Source organism: Nomascus leucogenys, chromosome 17 (assembly GCF_006542625.1).
Source record: "Nomascus leucogenys isolate Asia chromosome 17, Asia_NLE_v1, whole genome shotgun sequence".
Classification (NCBI taxonomy): domain Eukaryota; kingdom Metazoa; phylum Chordata; class Mammalia; order Primates; family Hylobatidae; genus Nomascus; species Nomascus leucogenys.
The window spans coordinates 34357955-34377213 of record NC_044397.1 but is presented as its reverse complement, the minus strand read 5'-3'; the positions used below and the strand labels follow the sequence as shown (position 1 = coordinate 34377213).

General features: G+C 43.4%; 1 protein-coding gene across 1 annotated transcript; it reads left to right on the top strand.

Annotated features, from left to right (window-relative positions):
• Positions 1-2326: 2326 nt before the first annotated feature.
• LOC115830956 (cytochrome P450 3A8-like) lies at positions 2327-19158 on the top strand. The gene is made up of 5 exons (XM_030796953.1): positions 2327-2397; positions 6828-6921; positions 15244-15296; positions 17245-17344; positions 17887-19158. Exons 1-5 carry the CDS (start codon positions 2327-2329, stop codon positions 18076-18078), a joined length of 510 nt encoding a protein of 169 aa, XP_030652813.1. The 3' UTR covers positions 18079-19158.
• The last annotated feature ends 101 nt before the right edge of the window (positions 19159-19259 follow it).

Here is a 19259-nt window from a genome sequence, read left to right as displayed (position 1 = left end):
AAGACCCAGGGGGTGCCGCTGGGAGTAACCCTTGAGACAGGAACACGAATCTCAACCAATTTCTGGTTGCAGCCTTGAGTCTCACTATTTCCCATAGTGATGCTTAGCAGGGAATGGCAGGTGCACCAGAGCAGCAGAGGACCTTCTATCTCTGTTAGCTTTTTATAATGTTTTATTGTGATCAGTAGCAGTTGGGAAGCTACTTGCAGTCATTGAGCCTCAGTTTCTACATCTGTAAATTGGGGAAAGTAGCATGGCCCTATTTAATGTGCTCAGCAAAGCCACTAAAAGGAGACAGAAATGTATCAGAATTCCCTGGACTTTTATCCTACTTCTCCTGGGGATTGTCACCCACCTTCCCATGTCTGTCCTTTGTTGGTTTGACACTTGCTGTCACTTCTTTTCTTAGGTACCTCTCTGTAGGGCTCCATTATTCCAGGGATTCCAGAGTTACAGCACATGCATAGCTCCATCCAAGCATGTTTATGTGTCTCCTGCTGCAATAGGCTGTCCCCAAGGAAGCTGTGGCTCCCAGCACACGCCTGGCACAACACTGCCCATGACATTCACCCACTTGGCCTTGAATCTGACATGCAATCTGGCATGATGTTCACCCACTCAGGCCAGGTGCCGAGCAGCCCTGGAGGCTTAGGGGCCAGAGGGATGGGAAAAGGTGCATTTCTGCGGTGAGTATCAGTTTCTGCAGGAGGGCTGAACCTGAGAAAGAATAAAGAGAGAAGGAAGTGAACAAGCATAGCTTAAACATCATCTATTTCTACTGAGTTTTAAGAACTCTGAGATTTTGTTTGTCATGTAATCCTTTCCTCGGGCCAAGCAGACACAGAACTTGGGTCTGAGTGAAGATAATGAGCTGATATAATTTTCACACCCTCATCACTGAGATCTCTCCCATCAGGAATGGGTCAGGGGGCTCACAGGTGGCAGCAATTGCTATTACAGGCGTCATCTCTACCAGCTCCTGGCACCTGCTCTCCTCCCATTAGAAAATCCTCCATTTGTCAAAAAGGAAGCCATTTGCTTTGAATTCCAATTCCACCCTCAAGAGGCTGGGACCGTCTTATTGGAGTCCTTGATGCTGTGTGGCCTGCAGTGACTGCTGCCCCATCATTGCTGGCTGAGGTGGTTTGGGTCCACCTGGCCATCTGGGCAGTTGTTCTCTTCTCTCCTTTCTCTCTTGTTTCCAGACATGCAGTATTTCCAGAGAGAAGGAGCCACTCTTTGGCAAAGAACCTGTCTAACTTGCTATGTATGGCAGGACTTTTGAAAGCTACAAAGGAAGCAGCACAAATTGATACTATTCCACTAAGCCATCAGCTGCATTTCATCCATGCCCTGTCTCTTTTTTAGGGGTCCTCTTGCCAACAGAATCGCAGAAGACCAGCCTGAAAGTGCAGAGACAGCAGCTGAGGCACCACCAAGAGCTCTGGCTGTGTTAATGACCTAAGAAGATGGAGTGGTCACCAGAAAGTCAGAGGAAGTGACACACAGGGGCCCAGCAATCTCAGCCAAGTCAACTCCGCCAGTCTTTCTGGTCACCCACTGTGTGTGCAGCACCCTGATAGGGACCAGAGTCATGACAGTGAGTAAGACCAGACTATGCCCTTGAGGACCTCACCTCTGCTCAGGGAAACAGGCGTGGAAACACACAATGGTGGTAAGGAGGAAAGAAGACAATAGGACTGCATGAAGGGGACGGAAAGTGCCCAGGGGAGGAAATGGTTAAATGTGTGTGAGGAGGTAGGTGAGGAAAGACTCTAAGAGAAGGCTCTGTCTGGCTGGGTTTGGAAGGATGTGTAGGAGTCTTCTAGGGGGCACAGGCACACTCCAGGCATAGGTAAAGATCTATAGGCATGGCTTGTTGGGATGAGTTTCAAGTATTCTGCAATGAGGACAGCCATAGAGACAAGGGCAGGAGAGAGGCGATTTAATAGATTTTATGCCAATGGCTCCATTTGAGTTTCTGATAAGAACCCAGAACCCTTGCACTCCCCAGTAACATCGATTGTGTTGTTTATGATTCCACATAGAATATGAACTCAAAGGAGGTCAGTGAGTGGTGTGTGTGTGTGATTCTTTGCCAACTGCCAAGGTGGAGAAGCCTCTTCCAACTGCAGGTCGATCACAGGGGGCCCTGCTACTGGCTGCAGCTCCAGCCCTGCCTCCTTCTCCACCACATAAACAATCCAACAGCCTCATTGAATCACTGCTGTGCAGGGCAGGAACGCTCCACGCACACAGCCCAGCAAACAGCAGCACGCTGCTGAAAAAAAGACTCAGAAGAGAGAGATAAGGAAGGAAAGTAGTGATGGATCTCATCCCAAACTTGGCCATGGAAACCTGGCTTCTCCTGGCTGTCAGCCTGATACTCCTCTATCTGTGAGTAACTGCTCAGGCTCCTCTTCTCTGTTTCCTTGGACTTGGGGTGCTAATCAGGCCTCTCTTTCTCTTATCTGTTTTGAAGACGAAAAAGGATGTTCAGGCCAGGCGTGGTAGCTCACACCTGTAATCCCAGCACTTTGGGAGGCCGAGGCAGGTGGACTGCCTGAGGTCAGGAGTTCAAGACCAGCCTGGCTAACACGGTGAAACCCTGTCTCTACTAAAATTACAAAAATTAGCTGGCATTGTGGTGCATACCTGTAGTCCCAGGTACTTGGGAGGCTGAGGCAGGAGAATTGCTTGAACCTGGGAGGAGGAGGTTGCAGTGAACTGAGATCATGCAACTGCACTCCAGCCTGGGTAGCAGAGTGAGATTCCGTCTCAAAAAAAAAGAAAAAAAAAGATTTTCTTTTTTTTTTTATATGCCAATGTTCATAACAGTTTTATTCATAATAGCCACAATCTGTAAACAACTCAAATGTCTTGGCTGGTCAATGAATAAAGAAATTATGGTATATCTATACTACTACTAGTAAGCAATAAAAAGGAACAAACCATTGATACATACGACAACACTGATAAATCTCAAAAACATCATGCTAAGTAAAAGAAGCCAGACTCAAAAGGCCACATTCTATAGGATTCTATTCATATAAAATGCTAAGAAAAGCAAAAATGATAAGGTCAGAAAACAGTGACTCAGGGAAAGAGTGGGAATTGACTACAAAGGGATACAAGGATACTTGTAAAGGTGATAATGTTTTATATCTTTATTGTCAAAATGCATCAAACTGTACACTAAAATATGATGTCATATTATATTGCATTATATTTTATTTAATTAACCTGACTTATAAAAAATAAAAGACAGAGGAACACTAGATCCCTCTTAGAGATTCACCAAACATATTCATTATCTTAAAAACTCTAAGACCTGAAGAAAACAATTTTTATTTCACTTTATTTTTATTTTTATTTTTTTTCAAGGAGAAGTAGCTTAAGTGTTGGACGCTACAAACATATAGAGGTTATGATGGATCTTTTGCAGATCTGTAAAGGAATAAATAAGCATCTCCCCCATCCATCTTTAGTGGAAGGAACAGTTTAGGGACAGCATTGATTGAGGATAATCTAATAGACAATGGTTTGGACCCAGCTTACTAAACCAGAATTTGGATTTTACATTTTTCCCTTTAAGTTGCAGGAGAAGAGGATGAATCTTCTCGCCGGTGAGATCCTGGCATCCTAGAGCAGGTGGAGAGAAGAGTCACTCCCTACTGTGTGTAGTGGAGGTTTCCCGCCTATCACATTTTACTTCTAACTCAGTTTCACAGTTACTAAGAGTAAGGAATCACGGTCACATGGAAACAGAAAATACAAACCTCATTTTAATTCTTTCAAAGAAAAGTTAGCAATTCAGTAAGTTGTGGTAACATAGTTTCCATCTACTGGCATTTCAACATGAATTGATATGGCTTAAATTCATCCTTTTTAAAGTCAGATTTTTTTGGAGATAGACTAATTCCAGCATGTTCCTTCTGGATGATTAAAGAGGGCTATTAGTTCAGGATCTGTGGCAATAAATGTGTATAAAATAACCTCACCTTTCCAGAATAATGTCAGGAATATGAGTCTAATGCACAAATATATATCTCTAGCACAAGATTGCAGATGTCTTTTTAAAAATACTTTCCCAAGAGTTTATTTTAATACCCCCATTTCAAATACACCTGCTTAGCAGGTTATCCTAAACTCTCAGGGCTAGGAACTAAGCAAGACTGTGAGCCAGTGATGATAGCAAAAGCATCCAGGTAGGATCCGTATGAAGTGAGAAAATATTCCTCACCCCTCAGGGTAGAACTCCAAATAGATATTCATGGGTCCTGGCCCCCTAGTGGAAGTCACTTGAAGGACAAACATGTTGGCATCTCATCTGCTTGAAGCCTGGACACAGGGGCACCATCAGTGTCACTCTGTGTGTGGTTGGTGATGTTGTGGGGCTGTCGCTACAGATTCTGGCAGTCAGGCAGACAATACCTTAGCCTTAAACCATGCCCGTACAGGCCAGGATTCAGAAGCTGTAGTGTAGACCATGCCCTTCTTAGGCCTATACAATTACATGCAATAGATGACTGATTCTTCTGTTAGCCTCTTCATTGTAACTGAAAGCAGCATTACTCTACCAAACAGAGGAGAGCTGGAAAGAAACTAAACAGTTTGCCCAGCCTAGCCTCTGCCTTGACATGGAACGATGTGAGTCTAGACGCTCACCTAGATCTTTCCTCGGGGGCCGATGCTGCTGACACATTAACTCAGTAGTTTGTCCTGGCCTGAGAGATCATGTAACTTGTAGAAAGTTTAGAAGCAGAGATTAGTGTCATCGATTTGCCATGGCTGTGACAACAAAGGAAGGAACAGGGGTGGGAAAACCCAAGGCCACCCTGGTTTTGGTAGATGGTGCACACACTTCCACTAACTGTTCTGGGGCAAGGATCCAAATGCACTATTGGGCCTGGCTATGCTGTCTCTGCTGGGTTCTCCAAACACGAGCCTCCATGCCATTTCTCAGTTGTATTTTACCACATATTATAAGAGTCACCGGATTTGTACAGAATGTTTGGAACCTATACTGCCTTAAGGGCAACGCTTTAAAGAAGAGAAAACAAGGTCTTAATTGAACTGTCTGGAACATTTTGTGGTTACCTACGTGGAATACTGCATCTTTTGCTATCAACAGGAAGGTACGTGGACATTAGAAGGTGCCTGTCTTTTAGCTGAAAGCACATATGAGGCATATGGATCCATTTATATACACCATGCTTTTCAGCCGCATTTTGCTGACTTGCCTCTCTGGGAACAACCTTGTGGGACTAGCAGATTCATGGTTGAACTGATGGCTGGTGACCTCTTCCATCAGCCTTTCTTCTTCCTCCAGTCTTCCACCCCTCAATAACATCAGACTGGGAAGGTCTTCACACATCCAGAACCCCCAACTGGGGGAGTCCATACATGACCCATCAAATAAGAGTTGCAACCAGGCCTGTCATAGGGAGCACCAGCATAAATGAGTTTTCCTACAGAGATATTTGACGTGCAGAGGCAATAAACTGACTGCTTGGTGATTGATTACCTTGAAAAAAATGAGCATGTCTGGCTGTACTAGTCTTTTCTCCCATTGCTATAAAGAAATATCTGAGGCTGGATAATTTATAAAGAAAGGAGATTTAATTGTGTCATGGTTCTGCAGGCTGTACAGGAAGCATAGCGACTTCTGCCCCTAGGGAGGCCTCAGGAAATTTACAATCATGGCAGAAGGTGAAGGAGAAGCAGGCAGATCTTACATGGCTGGAGCTGAAGCAAGAGAGGGTGGGGAGGAGGAGCTACAGACTTATAAACCACCAGATCTCATAAAAACTCATTGTCATGAGGACAGCACCCAAGTGGGAATGGTGTTAAATCATGGTAAACTGCCCCTATATCCAATCACCTCCCACCAGGCCCAACCTCCAGCATTGGAGATTACATTTCAACATGAGAGTTGGATAGGGGCACAGATTCAGACCATATCACTGGCACTGCACTTATCAGGTGAATATCACTAGTTGGAAGGCTAGATTCCACAAGAGGAGGAATGTCCTGGTTCTTTAGCTGTGATTCTTCTGCACAGTGTCACTCAGGGAAATATGAGTCAGTCATCCTCCCCAATAGCTCAATCCAACCAGATTATCTGACCACAGAGACTAGGGTGTAGCTGAAAGGTGCCCACATTTCCATAAGGCCAATGGAAGCCTTGAGCACAGTTGTCAATCTGTAGAAATAAGGACTCTGTGACTCCTCCAAGACCTCTCTGTGAATGAAGGTTTAAGAAAGGCCAGATCCTAAAATAGGGTCAGAGCTTAGAGGGAAGGGAAAGCATAAAAGCCTCTGAGCAAATTCTAAAGACAGGGTCACCATAGGCTCTCAGTGACCTCCTGTGATTGAGTGGATGCAGTGATGCAAAATCTCACCATTACTGCAGAAGACAAAAAAAAATTCTCACCCCTTCTACTAGAACGAGAATCCCAAAATCAAGGAAGAGTTCACTTTCTAAAAAGACATAAAGGAATGAAGTACCCTGGAGGAATTCCTGCCTGAACCTCTCAGGAACACTCACATTTGAGAATATTTATCAAGTATTAATTCCAGGATTGGGACCATGAAGACTCCAGCTGCTTTGAGCTTATCATTGTGATTTTTTCGTGTCCCATGGTGGAGGCGGGAAAGGACCTGATGAACAAATATAATCATTGCCCTTGGAGTTACTGTTATTACTTCTTGCCTTAATGTTACCTCCTTCTCTTAAGCATTCCAGTTCCTCAGTCAGTGACTCACCAGCCCCTATATCTATAAAGTCACAATCCCTGTGACCTGATTTCTGTTTCACTTTGTAGATATGGAACCCATTCACATGGACTTTTTAAGAAACTTGGAATTCCAGGGCCCACACCTCTGCCTTTTTTGGGAAATGTTTGGTCCTTCCGTAAGGTGAGTGTTTTTGAGCTTCCTCTTTTGCTTCTTACGATTGCAAAGAGCAGCTTAGTTCCATCAGTAAAAATGCTTCTCATCAGGAGGAAGGTCTGAGGTTTTATACTTTCAGAAACAGTGTGTAGGCATCACCCAGAGCATGGCAAGGTTTACACAGGGGCTCTCTTGCTAACTCTCAGGAACCTCTGGCTTGCTGCAGTTGAACAGCCCAAATCTCAGGTAGATCAGCAATCTGATGTTCACAACTTGGTGTGTACACTTTGTGAGCACCATAAAGAGCATTTCCTTTCTGCTACAGCAGGTTCCCAGGAAGGTACAGTCATACTTAGTTAGTATTAAAAGTAGGAACAGGAGTCCTTGATCGTGGTTTATCTGTGGACATGAGAGTAAAACCCTTCTCTCTGTAGCAAGAGCTCATGAGGAGCCTTTTTTCTCTTCCTTCTGCACAGCTTTGAAACTCAGTTTTATTAGGGAGCACAAGTATTTACCATTGGGTCATTTGCACCCGCTTGAAGCCTCTCCAAAAAATGCTAAATTCCCTGAGGGTATTTCCATGACTCTACCAGAGCTCTTAATCCCCATGACATCTTTTGCCACTTTGAGACACAGAACAAAGGGGTTCTGCTTTACTTCTTTTCCTTTAAAGGCTGCATCTTGTGGGTGAGTCTGCGCAGGGAGTGGATGTAACTGAGATGAGATAGTGGTTGTCTATCAACCTCAGATATTTAAGCACGATATGAATTGGTGGGTTTATTTTTTATGCAAAGGCAGAATCACATGCAAAATCACTAGAAAAGGGATGATTTGACAAAATTATTAAATATTTAATTTCACTAAATAGAATGTCATATGTGCTACATGGACTGTGAGATTTGGCCAAACCTTTGTGCCTAACCTGGTCTGATGCTCTGTTCAGGGCCTGGTCCCTGGATGGGAAATTATGAGCTCATTTCCACATGGCCAGCAGCGTCAGCTCTCTGGCTTAGATAATCTTTCCTGCATACCTGAGGCTTGTTTCTCAGATTCTAGTTCTCCCAAGTGAGGGCTTTGTTTTCTAATTACTGCCCAGGAATTCCAAATTTTTTCCCTCTGCAAAAGCAGTAATTTCCCCACTTTCATGCATGTCGTGTGAAGAGACCACCAAACAGACTCTGTGTGAGCAATAAAGGTTTTTAGTCACTTGGGTGCAGGCCGACTGAGTCCAAAAAGTGAGTCAGCAAGGGGAAATAGGGGTGGGACAGTTTGATAGGACTGGGGTAAGCAGTGGAAAGTTACAGTTAAATAGGTTATCTACTGTCAGCAGAGGAGGGGGTCACAAGGTGCATTGTGGGGAGATCATAAGATTCATTGTCCAGAAGACGAATATCACAAGGTCAATTGGATCGATCAGTTGGCAGGGCAGGAACAAGTCATAATGGAATGTCGTAAGGTTGGTCAATCAGTTAAGACAGGAGCTGGCTGTTTCACTTCTTTTGTAGTTTTTGGTTGCCTCAGGCCATCTTACGTGCAGGCTTGGGCTCAGAGGCCTGACATTCCTGTCTTCTTATATTAATAAGAAAAGTAAAACAAAATAGTGGTGAAGTGTTGGGGCAGCAAAAATTTTTTGGGAGTGGTATGGAGAGATAATGGGCAATGTTTCTCAGGGCTCTTCGAGCAGGATTAGGGGCTGTGTGGACATCTTAAGGAAAATTTTATAATGAGTTACAAGGAATAGGAATTTAGGCTGTGGGGAGATCTTGGGGCAGAGGATGGTACTGTGGGTTTGTTAAAAGTAGCATTTGTTGTATAGAATAATTGGTGATGGTCTGAATGTGTTCTTGTATGAATTGAGAAACCAAATGGAAGACATAAGGCCTGAATAAGAGAAGGAGAAAAACAGGTATCAGGGAACTAAGAATAGGGAGGAGCCAAGACACCCAGTTAGAAAGTGTCCAGGTGGGTCCAGTGTAATTATTTGCCTGGCTGGCGAGTTTTTCGGCTTTAAGCTTTTTTTATATTGTCATATAACAGATCGGATTGGTTTAGATAAAAACAACATTCTTCATTGAAAAATATACAGAGTCCTCCTTTTTCAGCAGTGAGTAGGTCAAAGCCTCGGCAATTTTGGAGGATGACTACAGCTAAGGAGTCAACCTGGGCCTGAAGGACTGATAAAGTTTGTGATATATCTGTAATGCTAGTGGAAAAGTCATTAGGCCACAGAAAACTGTGACAGAAGTTGAAATACCTGCTATTCCAGCTCCAAGGGCAATAGTGGAAGCAGAAAATCCTAACCCTACAGGTAGAGGGATTAGAGGAATAACTCTTTTTTGTCTAGTTGGTGTCATGAGGGGGACAGGAAGTTGTTAGGTCCCATATGCAAATTGAATTTTGGGAATAAGAAAAACTAGTGTACATGTACCTGTCCAATTAGCAGGTAGACACATGTCGGTGGAAGAGCCACAGAGGAAGAAGAGGCCTTGTGCAAGGCAAAACTGGAAATGCAAAGTGAAAAGATGAGAGGGAGTGCCAAAAGAGGTGTCTTGCATCCAGACTCTTAGGGATTTAGTGAGGGCATCAGCCATTAGAGGTTGTAATGGGGATTGATGGGGCAACTGGATAGAGGCAGAGGTTTGATTTTTTTATGGTATATGAGAAAGCGCATAGTGTCTGCAAGCAACCTTTCATTGCTATTCATGGGGTTGGGTATAAGTAAACAAGAAGGGGGACTGGGAGGAGAGTCCAAAGAACAAGGGGAAGGTAGCCAAGAATGGAGTGAAATGCAGGGCAAATGTCTTAAAAGAAATGAGAGGTTCTAAGAGGCAGGCTAGTGGCTTGTAACCTGCATGGAAGAGGTTATGAAATGATGACAGAATAGAATGGGCCTGTGAGACTGGAAAGAGATATTTTCCTTGGTCTAAGAACCATCTTCTTTGAGTGGGGAGGGATTGATAGGTGGAAACTTCAGTGGGAGAGTAAATAGGAGTGACTGATGAGAAGGAGAAAAACTGGCCATGAGGGGCAGAAGTAGGAATACTGGCTGCTTCTTTAGCTCTCTCATCAGTATAATTGTTGCCTTGAGCAATGGGGTCTGAGGTCCTTTGATGGCCTTTGCAGTGAATGACTCCAGCTTTTTTTTGGAAATAAAGTGGCCTTGAGAAGAGTTTTTATTAAAGAGGCATTAGTGATGGAGGACCCTTGCATAGTGAGGAAACCTCTTTCAGCCCATATAACAGCGTGGTGGTGCAGGATATGGAAGGCACATTTGGAGTCAGTATAAATATTGATGTGTAGTCCCTTTGCAAGAGTGAGGGCCCAAGTTAAGGTAATGAGTTTGGCTTGCTGAGAGGTAGTGGAGGGGGGCAGAGTGGTAGCCTCAATGATAGATGTGGAGGATAATATAGCACAGCCTGCCTTTGCTGGTGAGTGGTGATTAGGCCTGGTGGAACCGCCATCAATAAACCAAGTGTGATCAGGGTGAAAAACAGGAAAGAAGGAAATATGGGGAAATGGAGTGAATGTCAGATGGATCAGAGAGATACAGTCATGGGGGTCAGGTGTGGTATCAGGAATAATGTGGGAGGCCAGATTGAAGTCCAGGCCAGGAACAGTGGTAATTGTGGGAGACACAACAAAGAGTGAGTATAGCTGAAGGAGCCAGGGAGTAGAAAGTATATGCATCAGGTGTGAGGAAGAAACTTGATTTTGGAAGTTATGAGAACTGTAGGGAGTGAGTTGAGCAAAGTTTGTGATTTTGAGGGCCTCTAAAAGTATTAGGGTGGTGGCAGCCACAGCACAGAGACATGATGGCCAGCCTAAAACAGTAAGGTCAAGTTGTTTGGACAAAAAGGCTACAGGGCACAGTCCCAGTCCTTGTGTAAGAATTCCGGCTGCACAGCCCTGCACTTTGGCTGTGGGTAATGAAAAGGGTTGGGATGAGTCAGGAAGAGCTACTGTGGGAGCAGCCTCTAGAGCTGTCTTCAAGGAATGGAAAGAGGTATGAGGAAAGGATTTAGGATCTATGGGGTCAGCTAGGTTTCCCTTTGTGAGTTTATATAATGGTTTTGTTAGGATGGCAAAACCAGGTATCCAAAGGCAAAAGTATCCAACCATGCCCAGGAAGGAAAGGAATTGCTGTTTTGTAGAGGAGTTGGGGTTTGAGAGATCAGCTGGACATGATCAGCAGGGAGAGCACATGTGTTTTCATGAAGAATTATGCTGAGGTATGTAACGGATGGAGAAAAAATTTGAGCTTTGGTGGGGGATACCCAATATCCTTTGGAGAATAAATGTTGAAGGAGCAAGATGGTATTTTGTTAAGAAGACTCAAAGGAGGGACTACAGAGAAGAAAGTCATCAATATATTGAATAAGGTGGGAAGCAGAGGGGTGGAAAGAAAGTAAATCATGAGAAAGAGCTTGGCTGAAGTAACGAGGGCTGTCCCAGAAGCCTTGTGGCTGTACAGCCCAGGTAAGCTTTTGGGACTGATGGGTGACAGGGTCAGTCCAGGTAAAAGCAAAGAGAGGCTGGGATGAGGGGTACAGGAGAAAAGTGAAAAAAGCATCTTTAAGGGAGGGAGTAGAGGTGTCCCATACCTGTGGGTTAAGGTGGAGGGATACAAGAGGAAGACACGAAGGAGGCTTTGGGTTGGGAAGAAGGGCAGCAATGAGATATGATGTAATCCAGGAATAGTCAGAGAAGCAGATAATTTGGCTAAAATATCTCGGCCTAATAAGGGAACTGGGCAGATCAAGATAACTAAAAAGGAGTGCATAAAAGAATGTTGTCCAAGTTGGCACCAAAGTTGGAGAGTTTTACGAGGTTTAGAAGCCTGGACCTCAATACCCACAACAGTTACTGGGGCAAGGCAAACAGGCCCTTGAAAAGAATGTAATGCGGAGTGGGTATCCCATGTATCAATTAAACAGGGGATGGACTTACCCCACACTGTAAGAGTTACCTGAAGCTTAGCATCCGTGGTGATCCGGGGGCTTCCAAGGCGATTGGGCAGTGCCAGTCTCCAGCTGCTAAGCTGAGGAGATCTGGGAAGGAGTTGGCCAAGGAACATTGGGTTTGAGCTCCAGGAGCTTTAGGAGCAGCGGCAGTGTGAGTTGGACAGTCTGACCTCCAGTGGGAGCCCACACAGACAGGGCACGGCTTAGGAGGAATCCCAGGCTGCGGGCATTCTGAGGCCCAGTGGCCAGGCTTTTGGCATTTGAAGCAAGGTCCATAAGAAGGTTTTGAAGGAGCCCCTGGGAGCTGTGGCTTGGATGTTCTGAAGGTTTTTGTATGCTGGAGACGTGGTTGTGGGTTGTCTTACAGCAGAGGCAAGTAGCTGTAACTCAGAGATGCATTGTTGCTTGGCTGCCTCTTCTCTATTATTGTACACCTTGAAGGCGAGGTTAATTAAGTCCTGCTCTGGGGGTTGAGGGCTGGAATCCAATTTTTGGAGGTTTTTCTAATGTCAGGAGCGGATTGGGTGATAAAATGCATATTAAGGATTAGGCGACCTTCTGGGCCTTCTGGGTCTGGGGCTGTGAAGTGTCTAAGGGTAGCTGCTAAGTGGGCGATGAACTGGGCTGGATTTTCATCTTTACCTTTGGTAGTTTCCTTTAGCTTGTCATAATTAACAGCTTTGTATACTGCTTTTTTGAGCCCCTCGACTAGGCAGGAGACAATGTAATCTCACCTAACTGTACCAGGGGAGTCCATCTGGTATTCCCAATGGGAATCCTCTCAGGGAACTGCCCTGATGCCTTCTTGAAGGTCTGGCTCATGACTCCAGTGGGTGTCAGTGTGAGATTGAGCTAGGGTATAAACTGTTTCCCATTCATCTGGGGAGAGGGTAGAAGTCAGGATGACATTTAAGTCACTCCAAGTTAAATTGCAGGACCGAGTTAAATATTAGAATTCCTGTATATGTTTAGTGGGGTCTGATGAGAAAGAGTCTAAATGCTGACTCATCTAGGAGAAGTCCAATAGAGAAAAAGGCACATGTACCCTGACTATGCCTTCAGCTCCAGCCACCTCTCTAAGAGGAAATTGTTAGGCAGGTAGGGGAGGGCTAGTCGCAGAATGAAACTGTAAGCTGGACCAGGTGTGAGGATGGGAGGTAATAGAAGGATTATAGGGTGGGGGAGCAGAGGCTGAGGAAGAATTGGGACCTGGCTCAGCCTGGCAAAGAGCAGCCTGGGGAGGAGGGGAGAGGTCAGATGGGTTCATAGAAAAGGAGGATTCAAAGGACTCAGAGCTTGGGGTGGAGACTGAAGGAACAGACAGGAGAAAAAGAAGAAAGATTTGGGAGAGGTCACACTGGGAGCAGAGACTAGGGAGGGACTGATGTGTAAAGGAATGCCTGGATGTCAGGCACCTCAGACCATTTGCCCATTTTTCGACAAAAATCATCCAGGTCTTGTAAGATGGAGAAATCAATAGTGTTGTTTTCTGGCTATTTGGAAGCATTGTCAAGTTTGTATTGGGACCAAGTGGTATTGCAGAAGAAAATAAGGCATTTAGGTTTTAGGTCAGGTGTTAGTTGAAGGGGTTTATGTTTTGAAGAACATAGGCTAAGGGAGAAGAAGGGGGAATGGAGGGTGGAAGGTTGCCCATAGTGAAGGAGGCAAGCCCAGAGGAAAGAGAGGGTAGAGACATAGAGAGAGGGGGCATGGTACTTGCCACCCAGGGGAGGTGATACTTGCAACCAAGATGAAGGGTCAAGGCAGGCACCCCCTCAGTGATCAGACACCTCGGAAATGTGGGTGAAAAATGAGGTAGGCATCCCCGCCGTGATTTAGACACCACGGGAAGACTGTCTTTCCGAGTCCGTGACTGGTGCCGGAGTTTTGAGTTCATGGATAAAACACATCTCCTCTGTCTCTACCAGAAAGGGAAAGAAACCGAAATTAAGGAAGGGAGAGATTGAAGGGTGAAGGGATAGCTAGAGAGGTTGGAGAAGAGAATAAAAAGAGGCCGCTTACCCAATTTAAAATTGCTGAGATGTTCCTTGGGCTGGTTGGTCTGAGGACCCGAGGTTGTAGGTGGATCTCCTCATGGAGTGAGGGTGAGGACTGGGGACCGGTCTCCCAAAGAAGTCCCCCTGTCCCGGGTCTTCGGCACCAAACGACATGTGCGTCCGTGTGAAGAGACCACCAAACAGTCCTTGTGTGAGCAATAAAGCTCTTTAATCACCTGGGTGCAGGCCAACTGGTCTGAAAAAGGAGTCAGCAAAGGGAGATAGGGGTAGGGAAGTTTTATAGGACTGGGGTAAGCAGTGGAAAGTTACAGTTAAAGGAGGTCATCTACTGTCAGCAGAGGAGGGGGTCACAAGGTGCATTTGGGGAGATCATAAGACTCATTGTCCAGAAGAAGAATGTCACGAGGTCAACAGATTGATCAGTTGGGGCAGGGCAGGAACAAGTCATAATGAAATGTTGTAAGGTTGGTCAATCAGTTAAGACAGGAGCTGGCTATTTCACGTCTTTTGTAGTTTTTTGGTTGCCTCAGGCCATCTGGATGTATACTTGCAGGCTTGGCCTCAGAGGTCTGACACCCACCACCTTTCCCATGTCAACTCTTTAGTAGATGTACCCCCAAGATACACATTCCTCAGACCATCTTTTCCATAGTTAAAATTTCACCCCTGAAATGTAGAAACAGGAAGGTTTAAGTTTCAGTGCAAACTCTGAGCAAGTGTCGTAATTTGCTGTGTTTGATGTGTAGGGGTGACATTTTCTCAGAACTTCCATCTTAAGCTGGAAAACTGGAAAGTGAGTCCACTTTGTCATTCTGTCATTCACTCATTTTCTCACTCAAGAAACATGCCTCACACTTACCTAAATCTGCTAGACTAAAAGAGGTCCCTGGTGTCTGTAACTTTCCAATTCTGCTAGAATTCTAGAGCAAGCTCATGAAATAAATGAAAAGGATGAAGAACAAAGAGATAAAAGAGTGCACGCTCCTTTCTGATGCTCACTCACTTTCCCTCATCCTCGGTTTCTTCACATGCCCCTGGAGGTGATCATTCAGGGATTTATGAGATTTTAGAGACAACACATGGAAAAGCAAAAAGACATCAGAAAGACAAGGAGTTACTTAGTATTTATACACAAGGATAAGTCATCCAGTATCCACAACACTTGGAGAAAATTCAAGAGTAATTTTAAATTTCCCATTTCAAATACCTCCTCTGTTTTCTCTCCTTTCCCTTATGACGTATCTAAATAAGCTTCCTCTAACTGCCAGCAAGTCTAATTTCATTGGATTTGACTGTTTTCAGCCCCAATTAGAGGCAGGGTTAAGTACATTTAAAATAATAATGTAATATTATTTTGTTTCTCCTCCCAGGGCTTTTGGACATTTGACATGGAATGCTATAAAAAGTACAGAAAAGTCTGGGGGTGAGTATTCTGGAAGCTTCCATTGTATAGACTTGTTTCTGTGATGACTTTACCCCGCTGCACACAGGACAGTCTCAGACAAGAGTGTCTTGGGATGAAGGTCTGGCAAACCTAACTGCAGAGAGGTTATCTGAAGGAAGAGGACATGTATTTGGGAGAAGAGTATTAGAATGGGAATCTGTGTGCCATTATAAGCTATGTACAAATTCAGGGAGGTAAAGGTAGACAAAGATGTTCCAAAGAAAATATGAGGAGGACTTCATATGGATTTTGAAATAGTTCTCCTTCACTACAAAGATCCGTAACAAGGGTGACGGCACAGCAAGGTTGGACAGGCAGTTGCTGGGCAGGTGTCCTTGCAGAAATATTTTTGTGTAAGGTTGGGTTGGGCTTTCTGCAAGCTTGTGGTTTCGCCAAGTATTTTGTGATAGTTTTGTTATCAGGCACACAAGCAAGAGAATCCACTCATCATAGCCTTCTTTATTTATCAAGGTTTTTAACCACACACATAGGCACACAGACACACTGACACACACACACACACACACACACACACACACACACACGTTTGCCATAATTTTGGTTCTCACAATGTTCACACTGGCTATTGTAGAATTTTTGAGACTTGTCCTACCAAGGATCCCATATGTCACCAGGTGTTAAGGTCTTCGGTCTAAACTAGGCTGGGAGCATTGTGGTTACCACTTTTCTCCAGGCTTTGGTGGCCCAGGGACTCCCAGCATCACTTTCTGTCCAGTGTCTGCCTATTCCCCTCTTCTTTTTTTCTTCCCTTGGTGCCCTTTTATCACATGCATTGTCTCAGACCCTTCGAATATGTGCTCATAAATGCATGGCATCATCTCCTTCCCACATCGATTCACTTTAAATTAAAAGCCAAAACTCTTTCATTTAAACTTTGGATTTAACATGCTTTTGAAAGAAGGGTTGAGAGATATAGAGAAACAGATTGGGAAACCATGCTCTGCTGTTTCTTTTTTTTTAACTTTCTGTGTAAGTGTGGAATTTTTCATTCTGTTTTATTATTAACTTTAAGCCAAGACTTTTTAATTGTTCAATTCCCACCTATAGAAGTATAATAAAAAATATATAAAGACTTTTTAATAGAAGGATATATGAGTATATCTTTGTCTATACCTTTCTGCTGAATTTGAAGAAATGCTGAATATTCTTAAATCATTGTGTTTCCTGGTGGGGTGATGGACTGTGATTTTATAAGGTGGCCTCAGCCAACTGCAGCAGCTGTTCCCTGTCAGAGGGGCTAGAGGTTTGGCAAGAGTGGTGGAAGAGGTGCAGTGGTGTGCTCATTCACTAGAAGCATCAGGGAGAAGGTTTTGCCTCTTTGTAGTTCATCTTGTCTCATCAAGTCCTCAGAAACCACAGTGCTGCCTGAGGGTGCTGTGGAGCTGGCATGACCCATACAGGCAACCCGACTGAGTAGAAAGAACACACAGCTCTGGATGTCCATGGGCCCCACAACAACTGCCCTTGACACATTTAGTCCTTGTGAGCATTCGATGACTTACTTGTCTTCAATTTTTCACGGACCTAATATTCTTTTTAAAAGTGAAATATTTTAAACATATGAAACATTGTGGAGAATGGCATGGGAAATACCCATGTATGCACCACCCAGCTTAACGAATGCTCTCCTGTCATTTCTAACCATGATCTCTTTGAAGAGCTCTTTTGTCTTTCAATGTCTCTTCCCTGTTTGGCCCACATTACCCTTCATCGTATGAAGACATGGGTGGCTCCTGTGTCAGACTCTTGCTGTGTCTTATACCTAATGAACTAGAACCTAAGATTACTGTGTATTGTACATCTAGGGGATTATGTAATGTCAGGATCAAAGTCTGGCTTCCTGGGTTTGGCTCCAGCTGTAGTATAAGGCTGTTGATGTTTGGTCAACTCTGTTTTTTCCACACAGTTTTTATGATGGTCTACAGCCTGTGCTGGCTATCACAGATCCCGACATGATCAAAACAGTGCTAGTGAAAGAATGTTATTCTGTCTTCACAAACCGGAGGGTAAGCATCCATTTTTTGAAATTAAAATACTCATTGATTGATTAAATTTTTATTTTACAATTCTTATATGATCATAGAAAGTTGTCTAAAAAATGTGCAGGAAGGTTCCATGTACACTTCATCCTGTCCCCCCCAGTGGTAACATCTTGCAATCTTGCATAACTATAAATACAGTATACTCATGTTACTATAGTACAAGAAATTGACATTGATACAGTTCACAGAGCTTATACAGATTTCACCAGTTTTATGTGCCCTCATTTGTGTGTGTATTTTTTTTTTGTTTTTTGTTTATTTTTTGAGATGGAGTCTCGCTCTGTCACCCAGACTGGAGTGCAGTGGCGCAGTCTTGGCTCACTGCAAAATCCGCCTCCAGGTTCAAGTGATTCTTCTGCCTCTACCTCCCGAGTAGCTGGGACTACAGGTGTGCACCAGCATGCCCTGCTAATTTTTGTATTTTCAGTAGAGATGAGGTTTCACCATATTGGCCAGGCTGGTCTTGAGTGTGTGGGTAGTTCTATGCAAATTTATCACATTTGTAGATTTGTGCAATGGCCAGCACGATCAAGATGCAGACCCGTTCCATCTCCATATGGCTCCCTGCTGCTATCCTACAGTCACAAGTCTTTTTCTCTGAGAGGGTCTTTATCAGAGCTTTTCTTAATCAAACATTTTTTGAGGATGCTAATGTATTAATTTTTATCTATGGATTGCACTTTTGGTGTCAAGTCTGAAAGTTCTTTGCCTAGCCCTCCTTCCTATATTGCCAATTTTTCTAAAAGTCATAAAGTTTAATGCTCTACTAAATGTAACTCTATTATCTATTTTGTGTTATTTTTTGTATAAGGTATGAGATTTAGATCAATGTTCATTTTTTGTGGCTTATGGCTGTCCAATTTTTCCAAAGCCATTTTTGGAAAGGTGGGCATATTGTTAAAAATCAATTGGGCATATTTCTTTGCATATCTCATTTGCTATTCTGTCCCATTGATCACTGTGTTTATTCCTCCACCAATAACAAACTGGTGACTCTAATAGCTGTACGGTAACTCTTAACATCATGTAGAGTGATTCTTCCCACTTTTATGGACTTATTTTTTCAGATTTGTTTTAGCTCTTCCTGGTCCTCTGCTTTTCCATAAAAATTCAGAATGAGTTTCTCAGTGTCTACAAATAAACATGCTGTTACTTTGACAAGAATCAAATGTATAGATCAATTTAGGGAAAGTCTTTATCTTTACTATGTTTGGTCTTTCAATTCATGAACATAGTATGCCTCTCCATTTCCTTAGATTTTCTCTGATTGCTTTTAACAATTTGTAGTTTTCAGCATAGAGATCCTGTATATGTTTTGTTGGATTTACAGCTAAAGTATTTCATTTTTGTTGGAGTGACTGTAAATGATATTATGTTTTTCTTGTATTTTCAGATATTGATTGTTGGTACATAGAAACGTGCTTGGTTTTTGTTTGTTGATCTTGTATCATAGAACCTTGCAGAACTGACTTAGTATTTCTAGAAGTCTTTTTGTATATTCCTTGAGATTTTATACCTTGACAATTATGTCACTTGAAAAATAGAGACAATTCTTTTATTTCCTTTCCAATCTGTATGCCTTTTTAATTCTTTTACCTTGTCTATTGCACTAGGACTTCCAGTATAATGTCAAGTAAATGTGGTGAATTTTTGAATTGTTCCTAATATCAGGAGGGAGGCATTCAGTCTTTCATCAGTAAGGATGATTTAGATGAAGTGGGGTTTTTTTGTAGAGTCTCTTTATCAAATTGAGGAACTTTCTCTCCCTAGTTTGCTGAATTTTTAACATAAAAGTGTGCTGTAAGTACTCATTATAAAACAAAATATGGTTATGGAAGATGAAAGAAAGGTGCAAGCATGCTGGCTTGATAGCCAAGTT

Excerpts from the sequence above, each read along its gene's own strand:
- LOC115830956 (XM_030796953.1), top strand. The coding sequence starts at position 2,327 with ATGGATCTCATCCCAAACTTGGCCATGGAAACCTGGCTTCTCCTGGCT. Across the intron at positions 6,922-15,243 it reads ATGTTTGGTCCTTCCGTAAG|GGCTTTTGGACATTTGACAT; the intron begins GTGAGTGTTTTT and ends TTCTCCTCCCAG. Across the intron at positions 15,297-17,244 it reads AAGTACAGAAAAGTCTGGGG|TTTTTATGATGGTCTACAGC; the intron begins GTGAGTATTCTG and ends TTTTCCACACAG.